At 45.3% G+C, this 27182-nt stretch overlaps 1 protein-coding gene across 1 annotated transcript in view; it reads left to right on the forward strand.

The window, feature by feature from the left end:
• LOC134936689 (zinc metalloproteinase-disintegrin-like lachestatin-2) overlaps positions 1-27182 on the forward strand; it is a 199929-nt gene that overhangs the window by 53234 nt on the left and 119513 nt on the right. Inside the window, exons 7-8 of the mRNA XM_063931868.1 lie at positions 24196-24258; positions 24962-25033. Coding sequence (XP_063787938.1) covers positions 24196-24258; positions 24962-25033 — 135 coding nt within the window. The remainder of the gene's footprint in view (positions 1-24195; positions 24259-24961; positions 25034-27182) is intronic.

Consider the following 27182-nt stretch of genomic DNA (forward strand, 5'->3'; position numbering starts at 1 on the left):
TCGGCACTCGGCAGGCAGTCCGTCCAACCATAATTGTATTATATACCACCTAACCGTGGTTTTTTTTTCATTCTTTATACCGTCGTCATACTAGTTGTTACAAGTATACTACTATCTCTTTATCAACCAGTGTACAGTGCGGTAGTTCACGGCTGTGGCTACCTCTGTGTCGGCACTCGGCAGGCAGTCCGTCCATCCATAATTGTATTATAATATATACCACCTAACCGTGGTTTTTTTTTCATTCTTTATACCGTCGTCATACTAGTTGTTACGAGTATACTACTATCTCTTTATCAACCAGTGTACAGTGCGGTAGTTCCCGGCTGTGGCTACCTCTGTGTCGGCACTCGGCAGGCAGTCCGTCCAACCATAATTGTATTATAATATATACCACCTAACCGTGGTTTTTTTTTCATTCTTTATACCGTCGTCATACTAGTTGTTACGAGTATACTACTATCTCTTTATCAACCAGTGTACAGTGCGGTAGTTCACGGCTGTGGCTACCTCTGTGTCGGCACTCGGCAGGCAGTCCGTCCAACCATAATTGTATTATATACCACCTAACCGTGGTTTTTTTTTCATTCTTTATACCGTCGTCATACTAGTTGTTACGAGTATACTACTATCTCTTTATCAACCAGTGTACAGTGCGGTAGTTCACGGCTGTGGCTACCTCTGTGTCGGCACTCGGCAGGCAGTCCGTCCAACCATAATTGTATTATATACCACCTAACCGTGGTTTTTTTTTCATTCTTTATACCGTCGTCATACTAGTTGTTACGAGTATACTACTATCTCTTTATCAACCAGTGTACAGTGCGGTAGTTCACGGCTGTGGCTACCTCTGTGTCGGCACTCGGCAGGCAGTCCGTCCATCCATAATTGTATTATAATATATACCACCTAACCGTGGTTTTTTTTTCATTCTTTATACCGTCGTCATACTAGTTGTTACGAGTATACTACTATCTCTTTATCAACCAGTGTACAGTGCGGTAGTTCACGGCTGTGGCTACCTCTGTGTCGGCACTCGGCAGGCAGTCCGTCCAACCATAATTGTATTATAATATATACCACCTAACCGTGGTTTTTTTTTCATTCTTTATACCGTCGTCATACTAGTTGTTACGAGTATACTACTATCTCTTTATCAACCAGTGTACAGTGCGGTAGTTCACGGCTGTGGCTACCTCTGTGTCGGCACTCGGCAGGCAGTCCGTCCAACCATAATTGTATTATATACCACCTAACCGTGGTTTTTTTTTCATTCTTTATACCGTCGTCATACTAGTTGTTACGAGTATACTACTATCTCTTTATCAACCAGTGTACAGTGCGGTAGTTCACGGCTGTGGCTACCTCTGTGTCGGCACTCGGCAGGCAGTCCGTCCAACCATAATTGTATTATATACCACCTAACCGTGGTTTTTTTTTCATTCTTTATACCGTCGTCATACTAGTTGTTACGAGTATACTACTATCTCTTTATCAACCAGTGTACAGTGCGGTAGTTCACGGCTGTGGCTACCTCTGTGTCGGCACTCGGCAGGCAGTCCGTCCATCCATAATTGTATTATAATATATACCACCTAACCGTGGTTTTTTTTTCATTCTTTATACCGTCGTCATACTAGTTGTTACGAGTATACTACTATCTCTTTATCAACCAGTGTACAGTGCGGTAGTTCACGGCTGTGGCTACCTCTGTGTCGGCACTCGGCAGGCAGTCCGTCCAACCATAATTGTATTATATACCACCTAACCGTGTTTTTTTTTTCATTCTTTATACCGTCGTCATACTAGTTGTTACGAGTATACTACTATCTCTTTATCAACCAGTGTACAGTGCGGTAGTTCACGGCTGTGGCTACCTCTGTGTCGGCACTCGGCAGGCAGTCCGTCCAACCATAATTGTATTATATACCACCTAACCGTGGTTTTTTTTTCATTCTTTATACCGTCGTCATACTAGTTGTTACGAGTATACTACTATCTCTTTATCAACCAGTGTACAGTGCGGTAGTTCACGGCTGTGGCTACCTCTGTGTCGGCACTCGGCAGGCAGTCCGTCCAACCATAATTGTATTATATACCACCTAACCGTGGTTTTTTTTTCATTCTTTATACCGTCGTCATACTAGTTGTTACGAGTATACTACTATCTCTTTATCAACCAGTGTACAGTGCGGTAGTTCACGGCTGTGGCTACCTCTGTGTCGGCACTCGGCAGGCAGTCCGTCCATCCATAATTGTATTATAATATATACCACCTAACCGTGGTTTTTTTTTCATTCTTTATACCGTCGTCATACTAGTTGTTACGAGTATACTACTATCTCTTTATCAACCAGTGTACAGTGCGGTAGTTCACGGCTGTGGCTACCTCTGTGTCGGCACTCGGCAGGCAGTCCGTCCAACCATAATTGTATTATATACCACCTAACCGTGTTTTTTTTTTCATTCTTTATACCGTCGTCATACTAGTTGTTACGAGTATACTACTATCTCTTTATCAACCAGTGTACAGTGCGGTAGTTCACGGCTGTGGCTACCTCTGTGTCGGCACTCGGCAGGCAGTCCGTCCATCCATAATTGTATTATATACCACCTAACCGTGGTTTTTTTATACCACCTAACCGTGGCAGTCCGTCCATAATTGTATACTAGTATCCAATCCATCCATCTCCATTGTTTACCTGAGGTGCCTTTTAGTTCTGCCTATAAAATATGGAGAACAAAAAAGTTGAGGTTCCAAAATTAGGGAAAGATCAAGATCCACTTCCACCTCGTGCTGAAGCTGCTGCCACTAGTCATGGCCGAGACGATGAAATGCCAGCAACGTCGTCTGCCAAGGCCGATGCCCAATGTCATAGTACAGAGCATGTCAAATCCAAAACACCAAATATCAGAAAAAAAAGGACTCCAAAACCTAAAATAAAATTGTCGGAGGAGAAGCGTAAACTTGCCAATATGCCATTTACCACACGGAGTGGCAAGGAACGGCTGAGGCCCTGGCCTATGTTCATGGCTAGTGGTTCAGCTTCACATGAGGATGGAAGCACTCAGCCTCTCGCTAGAAAACTGAAAAGACTCAAGCTGGCAAAAGCACCGCAAAGAACTGTGCGTTCTTTGAAATCCCAAATCCACAAGGAGAGTCCAATTGTGTCGGTTGCGATGCCTGACCTTCCCAACACTGGACGTGAAGAGCATGCGCCTTCCACCATTTGCACGCCCCCTGCAAGTGCTGGAAGGAGCACCCGCAGTCCAGTTCCTGATAGTCAGATTGAAGATGTCAGTGTTGAAGTACACCAGGATGAGGAGGATATGGGTGTTGCTGGCGCTGGGGAGGAAATTGACCAGGAGGATTCTGATGGTGAGGTGGTTTGTTTAAGTCAGGCACCCGGGGAGACACCTGTTGTCCGTGGGAGGAATATGGCCGTTGACATGCCAGGTGAAAATACCAAAAAAATCAGCTCTTCGGTGTGGAGGTATTTCACCAGAAATGCGGACAACAGGTGTCAAGCCGTGTGTTCCCTTTGTCAAGCTGTAATAAGTAGGGGTAAGGACGTTAACCACCTCGGAACATCCTCCCTTATACGTCACCTGCAGCGCATTCATAATAAGTCAGTGACAAGTTCAAAAACTTTGGGTGACAGCGGAAGCAGTCCACTGACCAGTAAATCCCTTCCTCTTGTAACCAAGCTCACGCAAACCACCCCACCAACTCCCTCAGTGTCAATTTCCTCCTTCCCCAGGAATGCCAATAGTCCTGCAGGCCATGTCACTGGCAAGTCTGACGAGTCCTCTCCTGCCTGGGATTCCTCCGATGCATCCTTGCGTGTAACGCCTACTGCTGCTGGCGCTGCTGTTGTTGCCGCTGGGAGTCGATGGTCATCCCAGAGGGGAAGTCGTAAGCCCACTTGTACTACTTCCAGTAAGCAATTGACTGTTCAACAGTCCTTTGCGAGGAAGATGAAATATCACAGCAGTCATCCTACTGCAAAGCGGATAACTGAGTCCTTGACAACTATGTTGGTGTTAGACGTGCGTCCGGTATCCGCCGTTAGTTCACAGGGAACTAGACAATTTATTGAGGCAGTGTGCCCCCGTTACCAAATACCATCTAGGTTCCACTTCTCTAGGCAGGCGATACCGAGAATGTACACGGACGTCAGAAAAAGACTCACCAGTCTCCTAAAAAATGCAGTTGTACCCAATGTCCACTTAACCACGGACATGTGGACAAGTGGAGCAGGGCAGGGTCAGGACTATATGACTGTGACAGCCCACTGGGTAGATGTATGGACTCCCGCCGCAAGAACAGCAGCGGCGGCACCAGTAGCAGCATCTCGCAAACGCCAACTCTTTCCTAGGCAGGCTACGCTTTGTATCACCGCTTTCCAGAATACGCACACAGCTGAAAACCTCTTACGGCAACTGAGGAAGATCATCGCGGAATGGCTTACCCCAATTGGACTCTCCTGTGGATTTGTGGCATCGGACAACGCCAGCAATATTGTGTGTGCATTAAATATGGGCAAATTCCAGCACGTCCCATGTTTTGCACATACCTTGAATTTGGTGGTGCAGAATTTTTTTAAAAACGACAGGGGCGTGCAAGAGATGCTGTCGGTGGCCAGAAAAATTGCGGGACACTTTCGGCGTACAGGCACCACGTACAGAAGACTGGAGCACCACCAAAAACTACTGAACCTGCCCTGCCATCATCTGAAGCAAGAAGTGGTAACGAGGTGGAATTCAACCCTCTATATGCTTCAGAGGTTGGAGGAGCAGCAAAAGGCCATTCAAGCCTATACAATTGAGCACGATATAGGAGATGGAATGCACCTGTCTCAAGTGCAGTGGAGAATGATTTCAACGTTGTGCAAGGTTCTGATGCCCTTTGAACTTGCCACACGTGAAGTCAGTTCAGACACTGCCAGCCTGAGTCAGGTCATTCCCCTCATCAGGCTTTTGCAGAAGAAGCTGGAGGCATTGAAGAAGGAGCTAAAAGGGAGCGATTCCGCTAGGCATGTGGGACTTGTGGATGCAGCCCTTAATTCGCTTAACAAGGATTCACGGGTGGTCAATCTGTTGAAATCAGAGCACTACATTTTGGCCACCGTGCTCGATCCTAGATTTAAAGCCTACCTTGGATCTCTCTTTCCGGCAGACACAGGTCTGCTGGGGTTGAAAGACCTGCTGGTGACAAAATTGTCAAGTCAAGCGGAACGCGACCTGTCAACATCTCCTCCTTCACATTCTCCCGCAACTGGGGGTGCGAGGAAAAGGCTCAGAATTCCGAGCCCACCCGCTGGCGGTGATGCAGGGCAGTCTGGAGCGACTGCTGATGCTGACATCTGGTCCGGACTGAAGGACCTGACAACGATTACGGACATGTCGTCTACTGTCACTGCATATGATTCTCTCAACATTGATAGAATGGTGGAGGATTATATGAGTGACCGCATCCAAGTAGGCACGTCACACAGTCCGTACTTATACTGGCAGGAAAAAGAGGCAATTTGGAGGCCCTTGCACAAACTGGCTTTATTCTACCTAAGTTGCCCTCCCACAAGTGTGTACTCCGAAAGAGTGTTTAGTGCCGCCGCTCACCTTGTCAGCAATCGGCGTACGAGGTTACATCCAGAAAATGTGGAGAAGATGATGTTCATTAAAATGAATTATAATCAATTCCTCCGCGGAGACATTGACCAGCAGCAATTGCCTCCACAAAGTACACAGGGAGCTGAGATGGTGGATTCCAGTGGGGACGAATTGATAATCTGTGAGGAGGGGGATGTACACGGTGATATATCGGAGGGTGAAGATGAGGTGGACATCTTGCCTCTGTAGAGCCAGTTTGTGCAAGGAGAGATTAATTGCTTCTTTTTTGGGGGGGGTCCAAACCAACCCGTCATATCAGTCACAGTCGTGTGGCAGACCCTGTCACTGAAATGATGGGTTGGTTAAAGTGTGCATGTCCTGTTTTGTTTATACAACATAAGGGTGGGTGGGAGGGCCCAAGGATAATTCCATCTTGCACCTCTTTTTTCTTTTCTTTTTCTTTGCATCATGTGCTGTTTGGGGAGGGTTTTTTGGAAGGGACATCCTGCGTGACACTGCAGTGCCACTCCTAGATGGGCCCGGTGTTTGTGTCGGCCACTAGGGTCGCTAATCTTACTCACACAGCTACCTCATTGCGCCTCTTTTTTTCTTTGCGTCATGTGCTGTTTGGGGAGGGTTTTTTGGAAGGGACATCCTGCGTGACACTGCAGTGCCACTCCTAGATGTGCCCGGTGTTTGTGTCGGCCACTAGGGTCGCTAATCTTACTCACACAGCTACCTCATTGCGCCTCTTTTTTTCTTTGCATCATGTGCTGTTTGGGGAGGGTTTTTTGGAAGGGACATCCTGCGTGACACTGCAGTGCCACTCCTAGATGGGCCCGGTGTTTGTGTCGGCCACTAGGGTCGCTAATCTTACTCACACAGTCAGCTACCTCATTGCGCCTCTTTTTTTCTTTGCGTCATGTGCTGTTTGGGGAGGGTTTTTTGGAAGGGCCATCCTGCGTGACACTGCAGTGCCACTCCTAGATGTGCCCGGTGTTTGTGTCGGCCACTAGGGTCGCTAATCTTACTCACACAGCTACCTCATTGCGCCTCTTTTTTTCTTTGCGTCATGTGCTGTTTGGGGAGGGTTTTTTGGAAGGGCCATCCTGCGTGACACTGCAGTGCCACTCCTAGATGGGCCCGGTGTTTGTGTCGGCCACTAGGGTCGCTAATCTTACTCACACAGCTACCTCATTGCGCCTCTTTTTTTCTTTGCGTCATGTGCTGTTTGGGGAGGGTTTTTTGGAAGGGACATCCTGCGTGACACTGCAGTGCCACTCCTAGATGGGCCCGGTGTTTGTGTCGGCCACTAGGGTCGCTTATCTTACTCACACAGCGACCTCGGTGCAAATTTTAGGACTAAAAATAATATTGTGAGGTGTGAGGTATTCAGAATAGACTGAAAATGAATGTAAATTATGGTTTTTGAGGTTAATAATACTTTGGGATCAAAATGACCCCCAAATTCTATGATTTAAGCTGTTTTTTAGTGTTTTTGGAAAAAAACACCCGAATCCAAAACACACCCGAATCCGACAAAAATAATTCGGTGAGGTTTTGCCAAAACGCGTTCGAACCCAAAACACGGCCGCGGAACCGAACCCAAAACCAAAACACAAAACCCGAAAAATTTCAGGCGCTCATCTCTAGTTTATAGATCATGGTCCTTTTGATAGATTCTGAAAGTTTGGTTAATATAGAATGTCCCTGAACGAAGGAATCCCTCTTTGTATTGTAGGAAGGGTCTAACAGGAGTCATACAGCAGTGTTTGGTACCCATCGGAAGAGTAGTTAAATAGCAATATTCCGGTGTTGGTTTGGAGCGTATTAATCGCTCGTGCGAATAGTTATGGACATAAGAAGTTTATGTCCATTACTATTATTTACTCTTACTCAGGTATGCGGCGGGAAACCCAGTTTCCCACCCACCTGAGCTGTTTGAAATCGTCACAGCCCACCTGTATGAATTACCCAATGACCTTTTGTTATGATGCGAAGCCGAATTCCTGTGTCCAATGGACGACAAGATTGTAGGGACCATTAGATTGCATTGTGTGTGGGGCATAAATAGGCAGGCCGACCACATCCAGCGCTCACTCTTCAACGGTTCTCATTGCTGAAAATCGGGTGCTGGATGTCCAGGCGCATGCGATCGTTTCCCCTTATGCGTAAGTTTTTCTCCGTGATCATATTGTCTTACTGTGAGCCATCTCTCATCTCATCTCTCTCTCTCTCTCTCTCTCTCTCTCTACTCTTTCTCCCATACTTTCCTTAAAGTATCTCGACTTGTATTGTATTTATAGTGTAGTTATTTGGTTAGGAAGTCTCTGTTATATTGTAGTGTATCATTTGTACTGTGATTCCTTTTTACAAGTATATTAGTTATAATACATTTAATAGGCTTTGGACCCTAAACAAGTATCTGTGTATTTTCTCATAGTGTTAAGTGTTCACAGAGCGTCGGTGACGCTCAAGCAGCTTGTAGTTAATCAGGTTACACCAGGTTGCACTTACACACTGTCTCTACATAAAGGTATATTGTGTATCTCATTGTTAAAGGTATAGATATCAAGGTATAGCGTTGTGAGCGTCTGCGCCGCTGGTGATCTCCTCGTGGTCTCGAGCATCCGCTACGCCATAGCGAATCATTACGTTTGTCTGTAGCCAATAGGGTGTCAGTCTGTGATCTCTGGGCCGTGAGCGAACGCGACGCTTGAGTGTCTCGCCTACGGCTGAGCGATCGTTACGCAACTTACGTACCCTTACGGTACTTCTTAAGTAAACAGCGTATAGTGTTCTTAGACCTCATAAAGGGATATATATATACGATAAATAGATTCAGCTTTATCAATTGGCGGCTCGTCCTGTCCTTCACATATCTGCACTAGGTAGATCAGCAGACATTATCCCCCAGCAAAGGGTGGGAGGTTGTCTCGCAGTGCTGACGGGATAAGCGTCTGCTTCGCTTAGATAAAGAGTGCTGAAGGAATCCGGGAACCGGAGGTAAGAACAAAACGCTTGTGTCTTTTAAAACTGTTTATTTGTCTTCTGTCTTGCGTACACACGCACGCATACATATATCTGCATTTCTTTTTCATTTTCGTATATCACTATCCTGTTTGCCAATTTTATAGTTGATAGAAAAGTGCTAAAAGAGACTTGCTGTTATTTTATAGTTTAAGAATAGAGGTAATAGTTAAAAGTGTAGAGAAACACACAGGTTTGCCTGGGAGATAAGGCAAAGCCAGTGGGGTACGCGGTAGATGATCAGGGATCGTTTACATTGATAAAAGTATATTGTGTTACGGTGGATCTTTGTTTTGCGTACACGTGTCTCTAACAAAGACTAGCGTACGCAATCCAAAGGCCGACGCACGCAGCGTTCATTACGCAACGTAGCGTCCGGTTACGCCCACGTAGCTCAAGTCACGATAAGTGATAATTAGCGCAAAGCGGTAGATAACGCGACGCGGTAAATAACGCAAGTCTATTTTTGGAAAATCTGAAATTTAGTTTAACAGATCCTGCTCCTAATTGGTAACACAGCTGGGCTAAAGAAAATTTCTGCGCAGAAATAGATATTGAAACGAAAGTGTACATGTGTTGAGTGAGTGTGTTTTTATCACATAAGTTTATATAACTTAGAGGTTGAACCAAAAAGAAATCGGGTACTCGTAAGGGACATACGTGTAAGTGACATATACGGTGGCTAGGGAGGCATCCTTGGTTAAACATAATATTTGAGCATTAGAGTATAGCGGACCAGTATAGAACAAGACCAGGAGGTCAGACCAGGAGGTCGTACAGACAAGACCAGGAGGTCATAAGGAGACAAAGAAGTCCGCTATAAAGGTAAGAGGCACAACCCCGGGGGTTGGTGCAGAACCCATATAGGCCGTATAAGCTCTGGCTGAAGGAATTCGCAGCCGAAATTTTCGATTCCACTGATCTCTCAGTACATAACAGGTAGTGCTTATGTACTGAACGATTGTACCGCACGTCATTATGTGCATTAGTAAATCTGACCAGTATCATTTGCGTACAAAGGTCATAAACGCTAGTTGTACATTCTGAAGTGATTTGTGTAATTTTTTATTTTTGAAAGGGAAGTTCGCTGGTCACTCAGGAACTATCTAGCAACCACACCTTTACTGGAAAGAGTAAGTGTCCTGCGGGTAACCCTCACATGTTCCAGTAAATAAAGGTTTACAGGGGCCCTGAGTTGGGTACAGCAGCTCTGGATACAGTGATTGCAGTACTGGCCAACGTGGGCGAGAAGTAAGTGGGGTACTTGGTAAACCGCCACCGCCGGCCTGCCCAGGACATTTTGGTTTTTTTGTAAGGGTTCGCTGAAAACCTTGATATCCAAGGAGTAGTAAGCAACACCTGCAGATTATGGGGGCCAGTTGTTCAGGTAGGGGGCGATCAACCTCGGTTCGGGTTGATTCAGAGAACCGACCAGTTGGGTCGGCAAGGTACATCATGTGTGAGAAATATGGAAGTCACACAGAGGTTTTATGTGATGAATGGGAGAGAATGACTGTACAAGACAGGGAGAAATTCCCAAGAATAGGTAGCTTCAGTCCAGAAGTGTTACAAAATTTAAGGAGGAGGATATGTCTCATAAAATCAACAAAGAGACGAATCCAGCATCATGATTATTTACAGTTATGGCAACAGGAAGGTGAGAAACAGAGAGGTTTGGCTCTGGCGGCGGGATCTGGGGCAGTCAGGAAACTGATAGCCACAGCCCCGCCTCCACCATACATTGCAGGAGAGAAGTTGATTGCGGAGAAAAACGCACTGGGGTGTAAAACACAAACTCTTAGCAACCCTGTAAATGTTAATGATGTTAACCAAGTAACCCATGCAATTATTGACCCGTGCAAGTTGTACCCTGTTCTGAACTTTCCTCAGGAGTGTGATCAAGAAGACGATTCGGCAACAATTTCAGCACTCTCTCTAGCGGCCACCATATCAGAAACCACAGTAGGAACTGCACCACTCACGAGATTAGTGAAGGCCCCTAGCGGAGGGATAGGTGAGGTCGTGTCAACGGGTAAGTACGGCACCATGCATTATACCGAAACAATTTCACCACAAGCTGTAGAATCTACACAGAATGAGGTTGTTAGAGTTAACCCTGTTAGAGTAATAGCAGTTCCCAACGGGAAAACAGATGTATCAGGAGCCACTCCCATAAGGAACATTGCCATGTACACTCCATTTTCCCGAATGGAATTAAGAACCATAGTGTCCGAATTTCCTGACCCCAGGAAAGACTTAGTTGCTAGCCAAAAATACATCAGGGATCTAGGGAACACTGTAGAACCCAACCACAAAGATTGGCAGATACTGCTAAGAGCTTGTTTACCTTCAAATGTCGACTCAGTTCAATTCTTGGCTGATTGTGGACTAGATAAAGATGTACCGCTTTCAGATGTGTACAACAAAGATAACGTAAAAAGGATAAATTTACAGCTAAAGGAGTATTTCCCAGCCGTTGTTAAATGGAACAAAATATTCTCCATTAGACAAAAAGAGTCCGAAACGGCAACAGAATATTTTCACCGGGCACTATTAGAAATGGCAAAATACACTGGTATAGAAGACATTAAGACCAACCCAAACCACCAAGAAGTAGCAGTATCTGTACTGATGGATGGTTTAAAGGAAACATTAAAGGCTAGGGTACAGACCACGCAACCATGTTGGCGAGGTCTGTCAGTGTCCACTTTGAGAGAGGCTGCTATTGATCACGACAGAAACATCACCAGGCACCGAGAATCGCAAAGTGATAAGTTAATGTCAGTAAGTATACAGGCGCTGACCACAAAGCAGCCTGCGTATGTACCATCGAATCCTGTAAGTAAGTCAACTGAAATAACTTGTTATTCCTGTAACAGACAGGGACACTATGCACGAGACTGTAGAATAAAGAGTGTACAAAGATCTTTTCAACCCCCTAGACAACGACACAACACAAGACATTGGGAGCAGGGTCCACAGAGGCGGAGTTTTGAGCCACATACAGGGGAAACAAAAAGATACCCCCCGAACAGAGATTGGCATGCCTCTGGTAGTTCCCAGCTAACTCCCTCACAAGTAGTTGCTGCCAACGGGATTCAGGGAGGTCAGCATACCCAATAGGGGTGTGGCCATACCTGTAATCTGCAGCCAGTTAAATTGATTGCCAGTCTTGGAAGTGAACCAGAGATTGCAATCAATGTAGCTGGTAAAACTTTAAACTTTCTTGTAGACACAGGGGCGGCCAAGTCAGTGATAAATTCGACAGTGGGCATGAGAACCACTGGTAGGACCATTCCAGCCATGGGAGTAACAGGAGTAGTCCAGCACTACCCTGTTAGCAAACCAGCCGAGATTACAATAGGACCTTTGCATACCAAGCATTCCTTCTTGCTGGCTGCATCGGCACCAACCAATCTCCTGGGAAGAGACTTACTGTGTAAAATGGGGTGCGTCATTTATTGTACTTCTGAAGGTGTATTCTTGGACATACCTGAGAATCACGCTCAGGAAGTACGAGACATGTTAGACTCCCCATCAAAATTAATGTCACATTCCATTAGGACAAATAGGAATCCATCCCAAGTAGAAGAGATGACTTCCCAGATACCAGAGTCACTTTGGACAAAAGACGGACAGGACACTGGATTAATGGCAAACGTAGCTCCAGTAGTTGTACAAGTAAAAGATGGTAGGATAGCTCCAAAAATCCCACAGTATCCTCTGAAGCCAGAGGTGGAGTTAGGAGTTTTCCCAGTAATAGAGCGCTTGCTACAACAGGGCATTCTGGTAAGAACGTCCAGCACTGCCAATAGTCCCATCTTCCCTGTTAAAAAGAGTGGGGGGAGGGGTTACAGGCTAGTGCAGGATCTAAGGGGGATTAACAAAATAGTTGAGAGTCAGTTCCCCGTAGTGCCAAATCCAGCTGTCATCCTAATGCAAATTCCTCCCACTGCCAAATTTTTCACTGTTATTGACCTCTGCTCCGCTTTCTTTTCGGTACCTCTGCACCCTGACAGCCAATATTTGTTTGCATTCACATACAGAGGAGTCCAATACACGTGGACTCGACTACCCCAAGGTTTCATAGATAGTCCAAGTATATTTTCTCAGGCTTTGCATGATTGTTTACAGTCTTTCCAAACAGAGAGTGGATCAGTATTGATACAGTATGTGGATGATTTACTACTGTGTTCTGATTCATTGGAAGCATCCCTGAAGGATACGAAACAGCTCCTGTTTCATCTTTCAGACACAGGACATAAGGTTTCCAAAGACAAGTTGCAATTATGCCAAACTAAGGTAAAATATTTGGGACACTGTCTAACACAAGGACTGAGACACCTGACCGCTGATAGAATCCAAGCAATTAGAGACATGACACTGCCACAAACCCAGCAACAGATCAGAACGTTTTTAGGAATGTGTGGGTATTGCCGTAATTGGATCCCAGGGTTTTCCATATTGGCGCTACCTTTGCAGGAAATGGTCTCCTCAAACAAACCTGATAGGATTTCGCATACTGACGAATCCGAAACAGCATTTGAGAGACTCAAACAGTGCCTAACGCAGGCGCCAGCACTAGGTATGCCAGACTATGGGAAACCCTTTGAACTATACGGAACAGAAAGTGCTGGTTGCGCAGCAGGTGTACTAACCCAAAAACACGGTGATGCCAGCAGGCCAGTTGCATACTACAGCGCTCAGCTAGACACGGTAGCGCGATCCCTCCCCACATGCTTGCGAAGCGTTGCTGCAATAGCATTGCTAGTAACAAAAAGCGAAGATGTCGTGCTAGGCCACAACCTCACAATCCATACACCACATGCAGTGTCAGCCTTATTGAATTCTGCCCAAACCAGACACGTCTCATCAGCGAGGTTTACAAGATGGGAATTGGCGCTAATGGCCCCAGTAAACATCACCATAAGGAGATGCAGTGCATTAAATCCTGCAACATATCTCCCAGGTGTGTCTGGTCAGGCACAAAGGGTGGAAGGTGAGAGTGCTGGGGAAGGAGGATTTAATACAAAGGAAGATACACATGATTGTATGGAATATTTGACCCAAAATTTTACCGCAAGGCCTGACATCAGTGACAATCCACTGGAAGATGCAGAACTCACGTTCTACACGGACGGTAGTTGTCACAGACAGTCAGACTCGGGAGACTTGTGTACTGGATACGCAGTCGTAGATGACCAAGACACCATAGAAGCGGAACCGCTAGGCCCACCTCACTCAGCCCAGGTTGCTGAATTGGTCGCCCTAACCAGAGCATGTGAATTGGCTAAGGGTAAGTCAGCCAATATCTACACCGATTCTAGATACGCATTCGGGGTAGTCCATGATTTCGGAGCCCTATGGCGCCTCAGAAATTTCATGACGGCAGCTGGTACACCGATAGCGCATGCAGCTCACATAAAAAGGCTTCTAACAGCGATACAGGAACCCGACAGAGTGGCTGTTATCAAATGTAAAGCACATACATATAGTCAAGACCCAGTATCACTTGGTAACAGCCGAGCAGACGAAGCTGCTAAGTTAGCAGCTGCTACCCCCATACCGACAGACACCACACAACTGATGGTATTCAATACCATCAACACACAGAAGTTGTGTGAAATGCAGAATTTGTGTTCCGCACAGGAAAGAGCAGTCTGGAAGGCAAAGGGATATGGCCAGGAGTCCTCAGGGCTCTGGACGGATGGACATGGTAAACCAGTGGCCCCCAGGACATATCTTCCATGTCTGGCTGAAGCAGCTCACGGGCTGACTCATCTAGGCAAGGAGGGGATGTGCAAATTGGTAAGAGCATACTGGTGCGCCCCAGGATTCTCCTCTCATGCGAGTAAAAGAGCAATGTCATGCCTTACCTGTCTGAGAAAGAATATTGGAAAGGCAATACCTACAGAACCATCCCATATCCCACCTGCCGGCGGCCCTTTTCAGGTAATACAAATTGACTTCATTCAATTACCCCCATGTCGGAATTTGAAATATGTACTTGTTTGTATAGATGTTTTCTCGAATTGGGTCGAAGCATTTCCAGCGGCTACAAATACCGCTATGTTTACAGCTAAGAAAATTGTGCAGGAATTTGTATGTAGATATGGTATCCCTAGAATAATCGAAAGTGATAGGGGTACCCATTTTACAGGTGATGTCTTTCAAGGAATGTGTAAGTTGATGGGAATTGATAGCAAGCTGCACACTCCGTACCGTCCACAGGCGAGTGCGAAGGTCGAAAGAGTGAACAGCACGATTAAAAATAAATTGAGTAAAGTAATGGCAGAGACAGGATTGACGTGGCCAGAAGCTTTACCCATTGTTTTGTATAGCATCAGAACCACTCCCAGGTCCCCTCTTAATCTGTCCCCCTTTGAAATTTTGTTTGGTCGACAACCGCATGTCATGATTAACCCTCAGGATGATTTGAAATGTAACAATGAAGTAACTGTAAAGTACTTAATTAACATGAGTAAACAGTTGAGGAACCAAAATGAAAATCTGAAGTTGGTGATTCCTGATCTACCTGATTGTAATTGTCATGACATTGAACCTGGGGATTATGTAATGATACGAAATTTTCTACGCTCAGGTTGTCTTATTGATAGATGGGAAGGACCATACCAGGTCTTATTGACTAGCACCACAGCATTGAAGGTTGCTGAGAGAGAGACTTGGGTCCATTCATCCCACTGCAAAAAGGTTGCTGATCCAGAGAAGTCCCGTGATAAGGAACAGACGGTAGAGGTTGTATCACTGGAGTGTCTGTTCCAGGAGGGCTGAGGCGGCACCTGAGCCTTGAAGACCGAAAGCAGTTGTCGACTCCCCAATCCCTTTTATTGTTTTTCTCCACTTCCCATCCCCTCTCCCTTGAAATTTCTTTTTCCCCCTTCTCATTCTTCTCCATTTCCTCCTCAAAGATGGACTTGCCCCAAGAGACTGTGATCCGGATTTTCCTGTTAACCATGATGTTGACTGGAGCAGTCTGTCCCGGCGAGAGTACCATGGAGGTCGAGAGAGGTTCTGGAATGGGTTCCGATTATGATGATGGAGGCGTAGTTTTCCAAGATCAACCTAACCAACAAGCAAAGGCGAGTATCAGAAAGCGATCCGATAGCATTGATCATAGAAGAAATTGTGACGGATTGTTAGCTGAAGAAAACTGTATCTGCAGGCTTTGTAACAATGTCATTGAAGATGGGTGCATAAAGAAATGCCAATCCAGTTTTAATATCCATATGGACCGACATCCATTGAGTGATTATCACTCCTTAGTGGGTAATGTATTAAACAAAACAGATTGTTGGGTATGCTCTCAAGTACCTCAGGGTCATAGCAAATCAGGGCTAGTACCATTTCCTTTAACGATAGGGGAGGTACTTGAGTTAAATGGTGGGAGACCGGTGGACCGGAGGTTTAATATCTCCAGCCCTCCTAGCTTGAAGCTCCACCAATACCATGTGGATAGGTCCCTCTTATGTTTCAACATCTCCAATCCCCGACAGCCGGGAAATTGGGAAGTGTCATGGAGCAACCTGACCATGACCTTCTCGCATAGAGCAGATAGAATGCCTACAGATACAGAGCTTGTACGCCACATAGCCAGTAGAGGAAAATCTTTCAGGTATAGATATACCTTAGGAAATAGGATTACTAGAGTTGGAGAAGTATCACCAGGATACTGTGCACATATCGTACAACCTGATACGTGCATTAAGCAGATGGAAGAATTAGGGCTAGGAGATTTCACCTGGAAGGTGTGTAATATGGTAATGTCCTACTCCGTCCCATATGTTCTCCCCGATGATGCATATTTCATATGCGGGAGAAAGGCGTACAAGTGGCTTGCCCCAAACTCTGAAGGATTGTGTTATATTGGAAAAGTATTGCCTGAAGTGATGACTGTAACACATGACAAAATGAAAGACATACACCGTGGTGCCCAAGCTCCTTATACTCACACTCATTACGAGCACCGAGTTAAAAGACAACTGTCAGAAAGGTTAGAGCATCCGGCCTCTGACCTAATCCATGAATCCACCGGGATTCAGGTTCTGGTGGCGTTAGATTTCACTCGCACCGCTCGAGGAGTGATGAATTATAGATACATTTCCGCACTCGCCAATTTGTTAGATAATATCACTGAAATGTATGATGACACGTTTATATACACTGGAAGAGAACTCCAAGCTTATAAAACAGAACCTGTACAGCATAGAATGGTTCTTAATTACCTCACAGCAGTGACAGGCGGATATTGTGTTACATTGGCAACACAGTACGGCGTGAAGTGTTGCACGTATATAACGAATAGCACAGAGGATCCGGTAGAGGTCATAGACCAAAAGATGGACGATATTCTCCAATTGAAGTGGGAATTTCGCCGAAAACACAATCTCACTCTTGCTGCTGTAGGTAATGAGCTGACTGGTTGGGTGTCATGGTTGAACCCGCGAAATTGGTTCTCCGGTTTGGGAGACTGGGCTCAAGGAGTCATAATGGACGTTGGAAAGTTTCTCCTATGTATTTTAGGTGTTGTTATATCTATGGGATTGATATTTAGATGCGGGCAGGCTTTAATGAGGTGCAAACAAAGTACAAGAGTGATGAGCTTGAGGAGTGAGGAAACTGTAATTAACCTGGATTTGATTTATGACCCAATGATAGAAACCAGGATGTGATGAAAATGCGATTATACGGTCCGTTTCTTTCACCTGTTTTTCTGCTTTTCTCCAAGATAACAAGACCCCCTTGGACGAGGAAGTTGACGAGACACCATACAGACAACGGATGGACCAAAGAAAGAGTTTTGACCACTTGAGAAATGGACACTTGATGAACTTTGCCATGGATCCCCAGTTTCCCTAGTATTTTTAAACTCACGCTAGCCCAACATTTTTTGTAAATCTGATGGCACTGACAAAGCTTGTTGCTCATGCCTAAGGAGCAAAACAGCGCAAAGAAGACGACTATCAACTGATACCGAACAAAACTTCGACGACAGATGTACATTTACCTGACATAGAATATCATTGCATTTTTCACAAGTGTTCTTCATCTTCATCTCTACAACCCTCAGGTAATAACACACATAGTATAGGGAATACAGGCACAGATATCAGCAATCACATATTCCCCCATTCATGTATCATCAACTAAAATGTGCTCCCCATTTTGTTCAAAATCCGAAAAGAGCTCGGTAAAGTTTGACAGCCCATCCACAGACCTGTACCGCAGGATAAGAAGGAATTCAAATGTATACTTCGCAATACCTCGAAGCTTGATTTACAACACGTACGGCACGATGATACATGACCCCCCAAACATGGACTCATACACACATGCTTCTGCTATCTCACTAGGTCATACCCTCTTCACACCTACTCCTCTCTCCTCCCCTACCCAACCATGGAAATGAATTAACCCCTGACATATATTTTTCTCCTTTTGAAATGTTTTAGAAGGTGGCAGTTATTATTGACTGCCAAAGGGTGGACTGTCAAAGTCAGAAAAATATCCCTATACATGCTGCCATATTTGCACCTCACGCTGGTCCGCGCTGCGCATGCGTGCGCTTTCCCGTGATAGCGCATACCCGCCGATGCGTGCACCCGCTCGCATCGGTATGCGTATTTACGGTAAAGAGTATGTAGTCGTAGCGTGCGACCCAATCATTACATATTTCCACAATTAACGTAGTTTATAGATCATGGTCCTTTTGATAGATTCTGAAAGTTTGGTTAATATAGAATGTCCCTGAACGAAGGAATCCCTCTTTGTATTGTAGGAAGGGTCTAACAGGAGTCATACAGCAGTGTTTGGTACCCATCGGAAGAGTAGTTAAATAGCAATATTCCGGTGTTGGTTTGGAGCGTATTAATCGCTCGTGCGAATAGTTATGGACATAAGAAGTTTATGTCCATTACTATTATTTACTCTTACTCAGGTATGCGGCGGGAAACCCAGTTTCCCACCCACCTGAGCTGTTTGAAATCGTCACAGCCCACCTGTATGAATTACCCAATGACCTTTTGTTATGATGCGAAGCCGAATTCCTGTGTCCAATGGACGACAAGATTGTAGGGACCATTAGATTGCATTGTGTGTGGGGCATAAATAGGCAGGCCGACCACATCCAGCGCTCACTCTTCAACGGTTCTCATTGCTGAAAATCGGGTGCTGGATGTCCAGGCGCATGCGATCGTTTCCCCTTATGCGTAAGTTTTTCTCCGTGATCATATTGTCTTACTGTGAGCCATCTCTCATCTCATCTCTCTCTCTCTCTCTCTCTCTCTCTCTACTCTTTCTCCCATACTTTCCTTAAAGTATCTCGACTTGTATTGTATTTATAGTGTAGTTATTTGGTTAGGAAGTCTCTGTTATATTGTAGTGTATCATTTGTACTGTGATTCCTTTTTACAAGTATATTAGTTATAATACATTTAATAGGCTTTGGACCCTAAACAAGTATCTGTGTATTTTCTCATAGTGTTAAGTGTTCACAGAGCGTCGGTGACGCTCAAGCAGCTTGTAGTTAATCAGGTTACACCAGGTTGCACTTACACACTGTCTCTACATAAAGGTATATTGTGTATCTCATTGTTAAAGGTATAGATATCAAGGTATAGCGTTGTGAGCGTCTGCGCCGCTGGTGATCTCCTCGTGGTCTCGAGCGTCCGCTACGCCATAGCGAATCATTACGTTTGTCTGTAGCCAATAGGGTGTCAGTCTGTGATCTCTGGGCCGTGAGCGAACGCGACGCTTGAGTGTCTCGCCTACGGCTGAGCGATCGTTACGCAACTTACGTACCCTTACGGTACTTCTTAAGTAAACAGCGTATAGTGTTCTTAGACCTCATAAAGGGATATATATATACGATAAATAGATTCAGCTTTATCAATCCATAAGCCACGCCCCTACCGGTTTCGTCACCAGGACTTCATCAGAGGGCCCTCTGATGAAGTCCTGGTGACGAAACCGGTAGGGGCGTGGCTTATGGATGGACACTGAACAAGGCAACATGCAGTGGTGAATCCATCTTGTATCTTTGATTTTAAAACGAATGTATCAGCGGTGATTATACCGCCATCTTTGGTACGCTTACATTTTTAGACCTGTGTTTTATGATGTGTCAATAAATTGTCATCTTTTAATGCACTATTGGCGCCCCCCATTATTCTATCTTCTCTAGACATAATCTTTCCCCGTTGGGAGACGGGAGAACGGGGTGGACGACAGGTGATCTAAACGGCAGTGTGCAGCCAGATTATTTGGAGACTTTACCTGTTCTAATTTGGATCTAACAATCTGGACTTGGACTTGTAGTTTCACAGACATTCTCCATTTAAACCCGGTTTGCGCCACACCTCCAATTTCTTTTTCCATATATATATATATATATATATATATATATAGCAATGCAAATAAGTGCGGCACTGGGAGACTTGCAACTGAAGGTGAAAAAAACGTGTCTACAATAAAAGACACGTTTTTTTCACCTTCAGTTGCAAGTCTCCCAGTGCCGCACTTATTTGCATTGCCATTTATGGGATCCAGGTCCTAGGAGGTGAGGGCACGGGAGCATAAGCGTGACGCTGGGGAGCGCGAGGAGTGCCGGGTCGTCTGCACTATATATATATATATATATATATATATTAGTGATGTGCACCGGAAATTTTTCGGGTTTTGTGTTTTGGTTTTGGATTCGGTTCCGCGGCCGTGTTTTGGATTCGGACGCGTTTTGGCAAAACCTCCCTGAAATTTTTTTGTCAGATTCGGGTGTGTTTTGGATTCGGGTGTTTTTTTACAAAAAAACCTCAAAAGCAGCTTAAATCATAGAATTTGGGGGTCATTTTGATCCCATAGTATTATTAACCTCAATAACCATAATTTCCACTCATTTCCAGTCTATTCTGAACACCTCACACCTCACAATATCATTTTTAGTCCTAAAATTTGCACAGAGGTCGCTGGATGGCTAAGCTAAGCGACCCAAGTGGCCGACACAAACACCTGGCCCATCTAGGAGTGGCACTGCAGTGTCAGACAGGATGGCACTTCAAAAAAATAGTCCCCAAACAGCACATGATGCAAAGAAAAAAAGAGGTGCAATGAGGTAGCTGTGTGACTAAGCTAAGCGACCCAAGTGGCCGACACAAACACCTGGCCCATCTAGGAGTGGCACTGCAGTGTCAGACAGGATGGCACTTCAAAAAAATAGTCCCCAAACAGCACATGATGCAAAGAAAAAAAGAGGCGCAATGAGGTAGCTGTGTGACTAAGCTAAGCGACCCAAGTGGCCGACACAAACACCTGGCCCATCTAGGAGTGGCACTGCAGTGTCAGACAGGATGGCAGATTTAAAAAATAGTCCCCAAACAGCACATGATGCAAAGAAAAAAATAGGTGCACCAAGGTCGCTGGATGGCTAAGATAAGCGACCCAAGTGGCCGACACAAACACCTGGCCCATCTAGGAGTGGCACTGCAGTGTCAGACAGGATGGCACTTCAAAAAAATAGTCCCCAAACAGCACATGATGCAAAGAAAAAAAGAGGTGCAATGAGGTAGCTGTGTGACTAAGCTAAGCGACCCAAGTGGCCGACACAAACACCTGGCCCATCTAGGAGTGGCAATGCACTGTCCTACTACTATATATATACTGCGCACAACTTAAATGCACCACAGGTATGGATGGATAGTATACTTGACGACACAGAGGTAGGTAGAGCAGTGGCCTACTGTACCGTACTGCTATATATTATATACTGGTGGTCAGCAAACTGTGCAAAACTGAAATGCACCACAGGTATGGATGGATAATAGTATACTTGACGACACAGAGGTAGGTAGAGCAGTGGCCTTCTGTACCGTACTGCTATATATTATATACTGGTGGTCAGCAAACTGTGCAAAACTGAAATGCACCACAGGTATGGATGGATAGTATACTTGACGACACAGAGGTAGGTAGAGCAGTGGCCTACTGTAACGTACTGCTATATATTATATACTGGTGGTCAGCAAACTGTGCAAAACTGAAATGCACCACAGGTATGGATGGATAATAGTATACTTGACGACACAGAGGTAGGTAGAGCAGTGGCCTTCTGTACCGTACTGCTACATATTATATACTGGTGGTCAGCAAACTGTGCAAAACTGAAATGCACCACAGGTATGAATGGATAGTATACTTGACGACACAGAGGTAGGTAGAGCAGTGGCCTACTGTACCGTACTGCTATATATTATATACTGGTGGTCAGCAAAATTATGCACTGTACTCCTACTATATATACTACAATGCAGCACAGATATGGAGCGTTTTTCAGGCAGAGAACATATAATACTGGTGGTCACTGGTCACTGGTCAGCAAAACTCTGCACTGTACTACTCCTATATAATACTGGTGGTCCCCAGTCCCCACAATAAAGCAGCGTGAGCACAGATATTTGCAGCACACTGAGCACAGATATGGAGCATTTTTCAGGCAGAGAACGTATAATACTGGTGGTCACTGGTCACTGGTCAGCAAAACTCTGCACTGTACTACTCCTATATAATACTGGTGGTCCCCAGTCCCCACAATAAAGCAGCGTTAGCACAGATATTTGCAGCACACTGAGCACAGATATGGAACATTTTTCAGGCAGAGAACGTAGATATTTGCAGCACACTGAGCACAGATCTTTGCAGCACACTGAGCACAGATATTTGCAGCACACTGAGCACAGATATTTGCAGCCCCCTGAACATAGAACTGAGAGGACGCCAGCAACGTCCTCTCACGATCATCTCCAATGCATGAGTGAAAAATGGAGGCGACGCGCGGCTCCTTATATAGAATACGAATCTCGCGAGAATCCGACCGCGGGATGATGACGTTCGGGCGCGCTCGGATTAACCGAGCAAGGCGGGAGGATCCGAGTCTGCCTCGGACCCGTGTAAAATGGGTGAAGTTCGGGGGGTTCGGATTCCGACGAACCGAACCCGCTCATCACTAATAAATATATATATATATATATATATATATAATGTTTGTATGGTTTTATTTATGCAAATTAAATTGCTTTTAAAATCAGCAGAGTTAATTTAAAATTTTCTTGTAACTCCATTTTCCCTGATGGTCTAGTGCGAAAACATTCAGCAGGTGCTCATGTTCCTCCCAACACCACCTTTTCCCTTCCATGAGCTGTTTTGGGTGTGATAGGGTGCCTAACTTCCACACTTACTGAGCGGTGAAGAGGCATGGCTGGTCCCTGTAGCTCCAGAAACTGAAGTAGAGTAGCTGATTTCTCTCCTATCGCGGCTAGCGCGTGTAGATTGTATGACTGACCTGGGACACTGCTGGAGATAGGAAGCCATGCTAGACGCTGCTGTTGCCACTGCTGCCTGTCATACCATTTGACAGGAGCAGCCGGCAGCAGCTGCGGAATACAGCGGAGTTGCAGAGCAGGGAGTGCGCCTCTAAAGCTCGCGCCTCCCTGCTTTGTAGGCTCTGCTGAGCGTGTAGCGCTGGCACTGTATCTATCTATCTATCTATCTATCTATCTATCTATCTATCTATCTATCTATCTATCTACAGATGTGTTCTCATACATCTAGCCTCTATACCGTACACAGCGCAGGATGCCTGGTGCAAGTGAGCCATTAGGTCCCATGCAACTTTGCTAGTGTTGAGCGTTCAAAGCCGATATGACTGTGAATGATGTAATCTTCCAACATCAATAAACGGCACTCATGGACAATGATCCAAAAAATAGCTCACAACATGTCCAGGAGGGACACAATGCTCTGCTGCTGGACTTTTCTCTTAATTTATGATTGCCGGCACCTGTGTTGAACAGGTTAATGGATAAGAAAAGTGTTTCACCACAGGTGATGGCAATTATAAATTAAGAGGGAAGTGCAGGAGCAGAGCATTCTTCTGGAGAGGGTCATGTTGGGAGGTATGCAAGTGACAAAACAAACGTAAACCCCATATTAAGTCCCCCATCCAACCACCACTGAACTATAAGACTCTGCCCAAAATATACTACCCAGAAGTGCGTCAGCAGGTAGCATATGGTGGGTGTAGAATACATTTATAAACAGTATAAAATGGCCAGTGCATCTTACTTTCGTACCATAGGCGAAATCAGGAATAGTATGTCACATAATTATGGTCTCCAGGCCAGACAATGATCGGCTTAGCAGGTATCAGACCTATCCAGTGAGCATACGATCCCCCTTGGTAGAGCCAGTATACAGGAGCTTTCAAAAGCAGGAGGCCACTCCCCTTACACATTTCATCTGACGAAGTTGCGTATTTTTCTGCTATGAAAGCCTCACTATAGACATCAGAACAAAACAACATTTACTAGCTAGAGCCACCAGATAAGATTGAAAGCAAACAGAGATAACCTAATATGTCATATAAACTAATAGAAAAAAACCATATTTAAATGATAAATAAATTATAAATAATGTGTAAAAATGTTTTTTTTTTAAATAATTTAAGCTCGTGCTTCTGTGTAATATCCTTCTCCTCTTTTGCTCCAGAGACAGGAATTCATGAAAGCGAAAAAATATATCCAGCTCTATATGGTGGCCGATTATTCCATGGTAAGAGCTTATTATTCGCAGCACATGTATCATATATGGTATGAATATAGACTATTTATATATGGTATACATTTAAGCGGCACTATATAATATTCCTGTTCTCCCTGCACATCTATAATGAAATTATTAACACCTCTGCGGTTTCCTATGTTGGTGGCCTCACTGGAAGTAGCTCTTTCAATTTCAAAGTATGACTATTATATGTTGTTTTCAATTTATTTGGCAGCATATTGAATTAAATGTATTTTTATTTTATGGTCATTAGTAAGGGATGATGGGTAATTGTATGCACTAAAGTGCAACCCAAGAACTCTATAGCAGTATTGTATGATTCTCCCACTCTGTAACCTTATGGGGCCCATGGGAAGTTCCGAGTACAATTGGTTATAACTCATGCTGTTTATTTTGAAATCTGTGGGGACAATTCAATGCCGGGTGATAGTGGATAGTGGGCTACTACAATACAGGATGTAGGGGTCATGTGAGCACATCATCTGTACATCACATGTGGTTGTGTGATGTAACATCACCTGGATCTGACTTGCCCCATATGAATAATGCTCGGAGGTCCATGAACCAGTCTGTTTGTATTACTGCGCGGCATATGCAAAACGCATGCAGAATACTATTTATAGATCTGTATTCTTGTTTGGATGTGCCTGAGTCATGTTGTCGTTACTAAGCAGAGTCTTCTTACTTCCAGTTCATTAAGTATAAACGAAATAAAGAAGAGATCAAGAAAAGGATATTTGGGATTGTTAATTTTGTTAACCAGGTGAGTTAATGCACTGATGCAGTGTATGCTGTCCTTATCATTGAGGGGATGCTATGGCAGAACTAATGTCATTCCAGTGGGTGTGGCCACTATGGAGCTCAGAGGTATAGAGGTGCCAGGCGGGTGCACTCCATAGGCCCCTGAGGTCTCTCCTGCTTCTCTGTGCATGAGCAAGGTGAGGGGTGGGGGAGGGGGGCTGGAATGGAGTGAATCCACGTTTACTGATGGAGTATTATGTCTGTGGGGAAATAGTGTACATGTAAGCATCCTTAATATGGCAAGCTAAATAGAATGGCAGTGGTTTTGATGACCTTTTCAGAAAGGAGAGGCTTTACCACTAGATAATGCCACCGTGTTTGATGGGTGGTATGGTCCAACTCCGCCATACACAGCTTGGAGGTCAACCAATGACCTTAATAGGAGAAGTGTAATCTACCCTAGTTCTGATTCGCTGAATTTCTCTTATCAGATTTAAATGTTTAGTCATACACAGTGAGGCCGGCTGTGGTGGTTGTTGCAAGTAGTAGAAATAGTAAGTAATCAGTTTTATAGAGGAGCCGCAACATGTTATATACACCCCCTACCTCTCACTGACCAGCTGACTGTTGGCAGAGTATTGCGGTGCCTGGTGCAGTGACGTTAGTCCACACACTTAATGAGTTTAAACAGTAATGCAGATTTATTCAGTAAACACACAGGTGACTTGGATGAATTATTAGTATAGACAATTCAGCCTCTTATATCAGACAAGGTAACACAGCAATGGTAGCGGTACTTATCAGTCTGTTCGTGTGGCTGCGGTATATCAGCAGGGTATGTCTCTGGTGGTAAAGGTATGGAGGACTGCACGGCCGTGCAGTCTGACTCCCGCTGTGAAGGAGGTGCGCCGCCCGGCTCTGTGATAGCTCCGGAGGCGCGGTACATGCAAGAACATTGTAATTCTCTCACTCTGGGGGTCATTCCGAGTTGATCGCACGTTGCAACTTTTTGCTACCCGTGCGATCAACTAAACGCCGCCTATGGGGGAGTGTATTTCTGCATAGCAGGGCTGCGAATACTTGTGCAGCCCTGCTATGCAAAAAAGTTTTGTGTAAAAGAAGACCAGGGTAAGAGGTACTTACCCTGTGCGATCGATCCAGCGTTGCAGGTCCCGGAACTGATGTCAGACATCCACCCTCCAAACACCTGGATACACCTGCGCTGGACTCTCCACTCCCAGGGCCGTCTTTCCGTATGGGCTCAATGGGCTCTTGCTCAAGGGCCCCAGGAGTATAAGGGCGCTAGGCTGATAGCTGAGGGTCCCCTCTTTCCAGGGGTACCAGATTTTTGAAAATCGGGCCAGGGGAACCAGAGATATCCGACTTCAAAGCAGTGGTCTCCATCCAAGCCTGTTAATTGCTCTACCCAGCCAGATATCTCAGATTCTGTTTGACTTACAGTTTTTCTGATGGCATACTCCAAAAGCTGGGACTCTCCCCTTTTGGTGGACACTGGCAGCTTATCTCTACTATGCCCAGAACCAGAGATATCAGCCTTCCAGCAGCTGGTCCCTGCTCCAGCTCCACACGCCTGGTATACAGTTTTATATTTTCATTGGTGGATTGCTCTGGCTCCTGAACTCTGATCCCCAAGTCCCCAGTACCTCCTGAAAGGTGAGACTCTCTAGTGTTTTTATCCCATTGAAAGCTAAGAAATCTATTTCCAGGTACTGGAGATATCTGCAGTCAAGTAAGCTGTCCTCCCACCGGAAAATGATGAATATTAAGCCAACTCCACTATCCACCCCTCCCCTGCACATTAAAAACCCCCTACCATCCTGGAAGTTATGTACCAGGGACCCTTCATTCAGCCCAATGCCACCTTCTACAGTTTAGTGTTCTCACTTCTGACCCATCTGTGCAGTAAAGGATTAATTAACAGAAATCACTGCTCCAGGTCCTACAGTACATGCTGAGCGACAGATAGAACACCCCCTGCCGCCCACGGGACATCAAAGCTGCCGCTGATAGCACCCCCAACCCCTACCGCTGGAGGATCGGTAGGGGCCCCAGTGCATTGTTGTGCCCAGGGGCCCACACTGCTGTTAAGACGGCCCTGTCCACTCCCCGAAAACGGTGAGTTGCCGCCCGGTTCCGCCTTCCTCCTGTCA

The sequence above is a fragment of the Pseudophryne corroboree genome, chromosome 6 (genome assembly GCF_028390025.1).
Source record: "Pseudophryne corroboree isolate aPseCor3 chromosome 6, aPseCor3.hap2, whole genome shotgun sequence".
In the NCBI taxonomy this organism is placed as follows: domain Eukaryota; kingdom Metazoa; phylum Chordata; class Amphibia; order Anura; family Myobatrachidae; genus Pseudophryne; species Pseudophryne corroboree.